Below are 10,456 nucleotides of genomic sequence, written 5' to 3' on the forward strand. Positions count from 1 at the left end.
TGATTTTCTTCATGGTGTCTGGAACGTTGTCAGGCATTATAGGTGAACAAGTAGGTTAGCACTACTTAAGCCACATGGATAGCTAGCAAAGACTTAAATGAATTTGCTGTTGCTTGGTATTTGTTTTTGTAAATCAATGGATCATTTGGGCAGTATTTATCTCCCCTTACTGTAAATTGTCCTCAATTTGTACTTAAGAGGTATATAAAATTGGAAGTTTGCCAAATACAAAGACTTCCTTTTGCACCAAGAAGCCTATATTATGAAAAATAGTTTTTCCACTAAGTTAGAAAAATGTTACATACTATTTCAAGTATTTTGTTGATTGTCATTTGGGCTTGGAATTTCAAAGCCCTGTGAACTTGAAGATTTTGTCTGTCTAAATATGAGGAGATAAATGTTACATAATGGTGAAAACTTCACATACATAGGGAAATGGCTCAGCTTACTATCATCTTTAAAGTAGTTGGTGACTGTTACCACAAAAAAGTGCTATTATGTAGTCTGCTCTTGAAATCTTGAAATGGGAGGACCATGGAAGTAGTATTGTCCAGTATTAAGTTACCAAAGCCAGAACGTTAAGCATGACTGTCAGTTAGCTGCTGAGTAATAGAATTTTCAGTGTAGTGTCAGGAAGGAGAAAATAGAGGACTCATTTTTTATGATAGTAAGGAAACATTTAGGGGTTGTGGATATTACATATAGAACATTGTGTTTAGAAATTCAGATTGGAGAACTAAATGATTTGAATGGCAATCTTAATTTCTCCTGTGATGTTTAGATGGTATCTGTTGGGGTACGTAAAATTATGATATAAATACAAGGTATCTTTTCTTGAAAGGAGATAGGGATATATGATAAAAAATCAGTATAAAATTCAGTTTGTAAAGTATTGGTGATTTCACTTGGCTGTGTAAGTAGATCTTTGGAAACTGAGGCACAGGTGTTAACAAGAACATTAGAAGTGGGTGGGGGCAATGGGAGTGACTTTTCTCTGTCTCATGAACCCTTAAGTACCTTGAGATTGGTTGATGTTCAGCCTTAGTGGGAGAAACATAATTCCATAGTGAAGATAAATTTTTAAAGCAGTTTCTTTTCCATTTATGTGATATTCAGGCACTTGAAATGGAAGAGAGCATTTTTTTCAGGCTTCTTTTAGACTTGCATTATATGTGAATATATTATATGATACCTTTTAATCTCTATGCTTACATGATTTTCCTTCATTATAGTACTAAAAGAGAGATGAATAGCAATTTCTAGAGATCTGAAAATGAATATTTAGTTTCAGGAATAAAAAGTACAAAAGAAGACTGGTTAAGAGGTGTAACTGAGGAGAAAAGGATGCCAGAAGCCAGCCAAGAAATAGGTAAAATCATCATCTATTTAAATTTTTATTTTGTTTATTGGTTATGTAGAAGCTGGATTATAGTTATGAAACTTGTGAAATTTGTTTTTTATCCATATTTTTAGTGATTAAATATTTGTGTGGGTAGTAGGAAGATATTTTCCTTTTTTTTTTTTTTTTTTTTTTTTTAGATTTTATTTATTTGACAGAGACACAGCAAGAGAGGGAACACAAGCAGGAGGAGTGGAAGAGGGAGAGGCAGGCTTCCTGCTGAGCAGGGAACCCGATATGGGGCTTGATCCCAGGACCCTGAGATCATAACCTGAGTGGAAGGCAGATGCTACACAACTGAGCCACCCAGGTGCCCCTTCGATATTTTCTGTCCTACTGTAGAGAGGGAAACGGGTCCTCTTTAAAAGAAGATGTTATCATGAGTTAAGGGGTTGGCATACTTTTTTCCTATAGGACTAGATAGTAAATACTAGGTTTTGCAGATCGTAAGGTCTCCTAAATACTCATGTCTTGACAGTAGTGAGGAAAAGGCAGTAGAATAATAAGTGAATGAGTATGGGCTATGTTTCAGCCATATTGGGCTAGAGGCTTGGCTTGGCCTACAGGCCATGTCCTTGTTTGCCGCCCCTGGGTTGGGTGATTTACAAGTTAATCCATTTAATTCTCAAATCCAGGTAGACAGGGGTGTCCCCATTTTATCAATGGGAAGTTAGATCATTTGACTGAAATTCCATGACTGGTAACTGAGTAGGCACTTGAAATTGGTCCCTTTTCAAAGTTAATTTGGAATCTGAATTATTTTGATGGTAAGACTGAGCCTCCTAGTTAAAATTTATTTCTTTTTGCAGGGAAGGGATTTGGGCTAAGGGCCAACCAGAAAAACCAGAGCTTTCGGTATCTGATTTAACTAGTGGAATGAATGTGCTTGGTTTTTAGGGTTTTGCACTGAGAATTAGAAGCTAAGGTTCAGTAGTTTTAGCTTTGTTTTGGTTAATTGAATATGCAAAGACAAGGGTTTAGAATTCCTTGAAGATGGAGGGAAGCAGAATTTCACCATAAGCAACAATTTAGAAGCACATATTTTTTCTCTCATCTTAATTATTTTTTTACATATTTTTTTATTTTTTTATAAACATTATTAGCCCCAGGGGTACAGCTCTGTGAATCACCAGGTTTACAGACTTCATAGCGCTCACCATAACACATAACCCTCCCCAGTGTCTATAACCCCACCACCCTCTCCCTACCCCCCTAACCCCCTGAAGAAGCACATTTCTTAAAAGAGAGGAAGTATGACAAAATTGAGAAGAGAGCTTAAATACAATTTGTAGAAATTGAGTCTATACATTAAAGGTGTATATAGGAAAACACTGAGTAGAATTGAAGACTCAAAGAAGGAAGAAATGCACACTTAATCAGAACAGGAAAACAGCTGAAAAAGGGGAGAATGAATTTTAAGAGTCCTGAGAGTAGAAAACACTTCCAGACTTGGAACACAGGAATTTAAAAACGAGGAAGATGAAAATAGGCATGGAGATTGGGCAAGAAAGATCCTTGGAAATGGGAGAGACATTACCTTGTAAATTAAGTGAGAGGCATGATTGGAATCTAAATCTGAAAACACAGATGCCCGCACAGATTGGCTAGAAAAGATAGCCACAAATAGGATGAGCAATAAACTGAAGTAGAATAAACAACAATACCCAGAGTCATGATGAAAAAAAATACAGACTGGGGGACAAACTCAAGGAGATCTGAAACAGGGTAGAGAAAAGCCAAGGTACAAGTCACAGTTCTGTCAAAAGTGTAAGATCAAATCACCAGGTTGTACCTGAAACTAATGTAATACTGTATGTCAATTTAATTTCAATTAAAAAGTAAAGGCAAATAAAATGCACCTGTAATTCAGAAGAGCTGGATCAGATTCAGGGAAAGTGTGAAAGAACAAATACCAAGGTGAAGATGTGGACATTGTGAACCAGTGTGAAGAAAGATAAAAAAAATAAATGTCATGAACTCACAAATAGATGCAAAGAAACTTTTTAGATAATTATACATCTAAATTTGGTAGCAAAGATTGGAGTGTAGATGGAGCAAGTTGTGAAACTATCAAGTCGGGATAAGGTTCAGAGAAGAGGAGCTGACAGAATCCAGTGGAAATTATTTAGGGACCCATCTTGGTTATCAGTATTACTGACATCATAAAAGAAAGCTATTGAGGACATACAAGAATTTGAATCATGTAAAGAACCAAAAGGACTAGAGCATCAGAAAAAGGTAAAATGGTACTGTATTCTAGAAAAGATTGGGCTTTCTAGAGTAGGAATGGACTTTTTAGAGCAGGAATGAAAACCATGGGAATTCTGTATAGGGGGAATGGATACTGAGAAATAGAGGCACATCTAGAAATTCAAGAATTAGGAAAAACTGAACCCATCAAAAAGATAATGAAGCTAATGCAATGCTGAGATGGTCTAACAAAACAGAAAAATGACAGATTTGTAAAGTGTAGCAAGGCCAGAATATTAAAACTGTCTTTCCCATTCACTGGTTGAAACTGGCTAGTGTTTATGCTTTTTATGTTGTTAGTTTAAATAGTTGTTAAAAAGGTCACACTTAGGGGCGCCTGGGTGGCTCGGTGGGTTGGGCCGCTGCCTTCGGCTCGGGTCGTGATCTCAGGGTCCTGGAATCGAGTCCCATGTCGGGCTCTCTGCTCAGCAGGGAGCCTGCTTCCCTCTCTCTCTCTCTTTGCCTGCCTATCTGCCTGCTTGTGATCTCTCTCTGTCAAATAAATAACTAAATAAATCTTTAAAAAAAGGTCACACTTAAATATTGTGCAAGTGATAGTAGAACAGAATAGCCCTGGGCTTGTGAAGATGGGATGAGAATAGAAAATAGTCCCCACAGGAGAGGCAAGATACCCTTTGTGCATAATTTATCATTCTGTAGGTAAAAAAAGTCATAGTTTTTGTTTGTTTGGGGTTTGTTTGAGCAGCAAAGCAAAGTATATTGAATGAGAGTACAGAGCTCCTGCAGAGAGAGGGGACCAGAGAAGGTTGCCCAAAAAGCCAGTTTATCAAACTCTCTTTGTTAATGATATTTCATCCCAAAGAAGAATGCAGGTTTTCCCTCTTCATTTTAATTATATATTGGTCACTAATACTGAGTAATAAATAAAATTTCTGTTTCCTTAGATAATGTTTTGGCTAATTCGAGACTCTCCAAGAGAAGCTTCAGTGCAGATGGATTTGAGACACTACAAAATCCAGTAAAAGATTCAAAAGCAATGTTTCAAACCTACAAAAAGATGTATATGGAAAAGAGAAGCAGAAGCCTTGGTAGCAGTCCTTTAAAATAATTTTGAGAGTAATTTTTTTGATGGTTCTGTAATTGGCACCAGAGAATTCCTGCCATTTTCTGTTCAGGGTATTTTGCTGGAAATGCTCAGAATTAACCATGATAAAATCTCTCTTTAGAGTTTGGTTACCACTTAAGTTATGTGTATCATTGAAATTACTTAATTAAAACGGCTTGAGGACCTTACCTGTGGGTACCAGCCAAAAGAAATAGATGGTATTTTTCAGGGAAACTGCAAGGTATTGAATTTTGACATTATTGAACAAAGTTTACCATTGTTTATTTTGAAATGCTAACTATCCATCCTGAGGGAGGGCTGTTCTCAGTTAAGTACTTGTTTATTTTAGCTGGGACTGTAAATATGTTTTTATTTCTAAAGCTTATTAGCAATACTTATTTTTTAAAAATGCTCACTGTGAATGTCAGAGTATATTCTTAAGTATTTTATACCTAATTGTAAACTTTGTCAGAAGTCTTGTTTTGTACTTGTTAAGCTGGACATAATTTTTGGATAATGTTTAAACATTACTTTTCATACTTGAAATAAACATTTATTTTTAAAATATGTATGTATGAAATTATAGTGGTTTGTGTTTTATTTTCTACCCTCACAACAGGGCACATCTTAGAAGGGTGTTTTAAAAAGGAGAAATTTTAGTTAAGCTGTCAGGAGGAAATATTTTCAGGTTACATTCAGAAGAAGAGCAGACATTTTTCTAGGGTCAGGAAATGGCAAGAAAGAATGGAAAGCAAAATGTTTCTGGGTTTCACTTTATGTCTACTAGAAAAGTGTTGATTATTTTCATAAAATCTCAGTGCTATATGTACAGTTCATATTACTTTAAAAAATACATTTCTGGGACTAGGGAGAAATGGGGAGTTCAGTGAGAGTATAGTTCAGTTTTGCTATTGTGTAGATATTCTTAACACTGTTGACCCGTACATTTAAAAATACTTAAGATAGTAACTTTTATGTGCATTTTATTACAAGTCTAAGAACTGTATTCTGAAGACTTCAGAAGACTGGGCTTCTCATAAAATAATAAGCATCTGTGCTTATCTTGCCTATTTGATGGTTTCCTGTCAATAAAAGATTCAGTTAGAAAAGCAATGGTTGGGAAAGCTGCTGGCACCATAGCACCAGTCAAGGCAATGGCTTCAAACTGTGGTAGTCATTATATTCATCATCGTGTTCTCTAACTGCTGGAAATTCTCAGGATATTTTTTTTTGAAGTCTTAATGTCTTTGATAAAATTTAAGTTGTTAATATTATTAAGTCTCAACCCTTTGAGTATACATCTTTTAAATATCCTAAGTAATGAAAACTGCATTTCAGAAGAATTTGAAGCAGAGATGTACAAGCTATGATGGTACACTGGCCATTGAGGAAAAATGTAATTTTTAGGCTTGTAAATTGAACTGGTCTGGTGGGACTTTATTTTTACTTGAAGAGATCATTGACATTTTTTCTCAACTATGTCATTCTGACATTTCAAGGAAAATAAAAATATTTGCTGTCAATGATAAAACTTGAGCTTCCCTAAAGACTTCCCAAAAAAGGAAAATGTGTCTGAGACTAGGTTTGATAGCATCCTACTACTAGATCTCTGATGAGTTCCACGGAAATATTAATGAATGTAATTAAAATACTTTAAGCTCCACACGGAACATGGGGCTTAAACTCACAACTCTGAAATCAAGAGTCATATGCTCTACCAACAGCCAGCCAGGTGCCCCTGAATGTAATTATTTTTGATGTATGCTAAAGTGTGTCAGTATTTGGATGATCTGCATAACTTAGTGAACCAGTATTTTCTGACAACCAATGCAAGTTGATGAGAGATCTACTCAGAACGCCAGGTAAACCAATGGATTTTAATAGAAGAATGCAAAAAGATACCTGTCATCAAGATTCCATGTTGCAACTAACCTTTCAGGAATCAACTGTCAGCTTTTGGTGCAGTATTGAAGAATATATGTGATCTGGAAAAGATAAGGAACACTCTTCTCCACATAAAAAGCCATTTATATATGTGAGATGGGATTTTCTTGATATACTCGAACCAAGGCATAGGTCAACAACAGGCTGAATGCAAAAGTAGATAAGAGATTCAACTGAGTTCTATGAAGTCAGACATTGAAGAGATTTGCAAAAATGAAAAAAATGGTAGACTTCTCATGGATTTTTTGTTTTTGATACACATTTTTCATTAAAATGCTATTTATGTAACTATGCAATGGGTTTACTTTTAAATGAAAACACTTAAGATGTTTGAATTTAATGGAACAAATATAAATATCTCAATTCCACAATTTTTAAAGATTGTTTAAAAAAAGTGGTTACAGTGGTGATTGAGGAGCAAGCACAATTAGTCTTGCATCATTGCTGAAAAGTCAACATTAGCTTTCTAGTGCTTTTCTTAAATAAAATAAGGCATTTAGAGTTACATATAAGTAGTTAACAGTGTTGAATTGGCTGCTGTCATTATTCTTTAATTGTTAATGTTTTCACATTAGGTGTGGCTTTTACAAGTTCAGGCTAGAAACTTATATGTACCAATGAATATTATTTTCTGATACTGAATTTCAAAGAGTAATTTCAGTACAAGATTGAGAGAAGCGTGCATAGACTATGAAAATAAAAAATAATAATAAAAAATAGGGAAAACGGACTGGCTCAGTCCATAAAATACCCAACTCTGATCTTAGCTCAGGTCTTGATGTCAGTGTTGTGATTTCAAGCCCCACTTTGGCCTTCATGCTGAGCATGGAGTCTTTAAAAATAATAATAGTAAAAATAGTTTAAAAAAAAAAATCAATCTTGGGGCGCCTGGGTGGCTCAGTGGGTTAAAAAAGCCTCTGCCTTCAGCTCAGGTCATGATCCCAGAGTCTGGGCTTTCTGCTCAGCAGGGAGGCTGCTTCCTCCTCTCTGTCTGCCTGCCTCTCTGCCTACTTGTGATCTCTGCCATATAAATAAAATTAAAAAAAAAAAAATCAGTCTTTTAGGTGTTTGAGGTTCAGGGCAGTATTATGTAAAATATTCCTTTATGCATGATACAACGAAAGACAAACACCCTCAATGAAATAAAGACCAATGAATTTCCTTCAGGAAGAAGGGAATTGAAAATAGAAGTGAGATGCAAGGGTGAAAATCAAATCAGTGGACATTCATCCAAAGAATGACCAGGGAAAGAACACATCAATTAAACCAATTTTAAAGGAAAAATGCAATGGAAAATCCAACTAAATGATAACGCTGACTAGCATGTTACGTGTATCTTATTTCCTGGAGATGGAAATAAATTTGCAAATAGTAAGTACCTATATTGTATGAAGCTTTGTGGCAACTATGATACAATTATAGAAGCTGCAAACACAAGTAAAACAAGTTATTTCCGTAGGAATCTCCAATCTAGAAAAGGAGAAGATGCAAGTGTGCAAATACCAGTCAGTACTCATATGAGGCATAAATGTTTGGGGAGATGAAATGAGAGATAAAAAAACAATTACTATAGAAGTTTTCTTATGGACTTTGGGATGCCTTTTATTACCTTACCTTAATCCAGGTTAATGCCTTCCTTGCCCATCTATTATCTAGATGAAAGTGGTCAAAACCAACTACTGGTCTTATCAACTAATTTTCATTTGAGTTTCTCTTCAAGAGAAGGGTCCAGAGAAAGAAGCATAAGTAATGTGTTATAATAGAACCATAAATAATATTGATTTGCTGTTACTATTTCCATGTTTAAAGGAACGCAGTCAAGGTTCATTTTCTTCCAACTCTAGATATTTAAAAATAGAACTTGGAAAAGTTTTTGGAACTCTTACTATGTTAAGTTTAGACTGCAGAGCAGAGATTATGGAATATGAATCAGGATTGCAGTGATACTGTATACTTAAATGAAGACTGTCACATCAAAACAGCCATCAGGCCATCAGAACTCAAGCCTCTTAAATACTGAAGAAAGCTTGAGACTGATGATCAGATTATTATGCTTTGAGATCAGGAAGATGCCTTGAGAAGGGTGTGAATACACCTTTAAGAAAGCATTGCAAGGGAAGGTTAAGAATGATGCAAGTTGATAGCATTTTGATAGTTCTAGAATCCTAGTAAACATGCCATAAATACAGGTAACCAGAAAGTAAACAACAAGACTTGCTGTCCAATATGGTAGCTGTTAGCCTTATGTATATGTATTGAGTACTAGAATATAAAATGTACTAGACAGTTTGGATCTATATTTTAGAGGAAGAGCCAATGGAACTTGTTGCTGGATTGGATAAGGGAGAACAAGAGGGGGGGATCTTGTTTCTGGATTGTGCCACTGAGTGTGTAGAGAGGCCTGCCTTGCCTGTATGAGTAGGAAGTTGGAAGTCTAGGCTGAGCAGGAATTGATTTCTTTAAGCACATGGCAAGTTTCCATGGAGCTTTTACCTGAAGGCCAGCCTTAAAGGCAACAGTCTTGAAAAATTAATACACACCATTTAGTGGCTGAGTCAACTCAGCATAGCTTCTAGAGAGGAATGGAGTCATTCTCAGGGCACCATTTTCCCAAACATCATTACTTTCATATTTCTGATATTTCAAGGTAAATTGTTGGAGATTTTTTATTACTGATTCAATTTATTTGCTGGTTATGGGTCTATTCAGACTTTCTAGTTCTTCCTGTTTGAGTTTTGATAGTTTATATGTTTCTAGGAATGATCCATTTCTTCCAGTTTGCCTAATTTGTTGGCATACAATTGCTCGTAATATTTTCTTATAATTGTTTGTATTTCAGTGGAGTTGGTTGTGATCTTTCCTCTTTCATTCATGATTTTACTTATTTGGATCCTTTTTTCTTTTTGATAAGTCTGGCTAGGGTTTTATAGATTGTGTTAATTCTTTCAAAGAACCAGCTCCTAATTTCATTGATGTGTTCTGTTTTATTTAATTTCTATATCATTTCTGTATCATCTAATCTCCTGCTGGATTTAGGCTTTATTTGCGTTCTTTTTCCAGCTGGGATGTAAGATTAGGTTGTTTGAGACTTTTCTTCCTTCTCAAGGAAAGCCTGTATTGCTATATACTACCCTTTTAGGACCTCCTTTGCTGCATCCCAAAGTTTTGGACTATTGTGTTTTCATTTTCATTTGCTTCCATGTTTATTTTTATTTCTTCTTTAATTTCCTGGTTAGCCCATTCATTCTCCATGTACTTGTGGTCTCCCCGAATTCTTTCTTGTGGTTCAAGTTACATAGCATTCTGGTCTGAAACTATGTATGGTATGATTTCAATTTTTTTGTACTGTTGAGGCCTCTTTTGTGACCCAGTATATGATCTGTTCTGGAGAATGTCCCATGTGTACTTGAAAAGAATATGTATTCTGCTGCTTTAGGATAAAGTGTTCTGAATATACCTGGTAGGTCATCTGGTGCAGTGTGTCATTCAAAGCCCTTGTTTCCTTGTTGATCTTCTGCTGAGATGATCTGTCCATTTCTGTGAGTGGGGTGTTAAAGTCCCCTACTATTACTATTACTGTATTATTACTGTATTATTATCAATAATAATTAGTATTATTATTATTAAGTTTGTTATTAATTGGTTTATATATTTGGCTGCTCCCAAGTTAGGGGCATAAATGTATACAGTTGTTAGATCTTTTTCTTGGATAGACTCCTTTATTATAATATAGTGTCTTTCTTCATCTCTTATTACAATCTTTGTTGATAATCTGGTTTGATATAAGGATGGCTACT

At 35.4% G+C, this 10,456-nt stretch overlaps 1 protein-coding gene across 3 annotated transcripts in view; it reads left to right on the forward strand.

Moving 5' to 3' along the window:
* RESF1 (retroelement silencing factor 1) overlaps positions 1-5,292 on the forward strand; it is a 30,682-nt gene extending 25,390 nt beyond the window's left edge. For all 3 annotated transcript variants that reach the window (XM_080810454.1, XM_080810453.1, XM_080810455.1), the window contains 2 exons: positions 1,286-1,369; positions 4,555-5,292. In XM_080810454.1, coding sequence (XP_080666580.1) covers positions 1,286-1,369; positions 4,555-4,718 — 248 coding nt within the window. In that variant the 3' untranslated portion in view covers positions 4,719-5,292. The remainder of the gene's footprint in view (positions 1-1,285; positions 1,370-4,554) is intronic.
* The last annotated feature ends 5,164 nt before the right edge of the window (positions 5,293-10,456 follow it).

This window comes from Martes martes (assembly GCF_963455335.1).
Source record: "Martes martes genome assembly, chromosome: 8".
In the NCBI taxonomy this organism is placed as follows: domain Eukaryota; kingdom Metazoa; phylum Chordata; class Mammalia; order Carnivora; family Mustelidae; genus Martes; species Martes martes.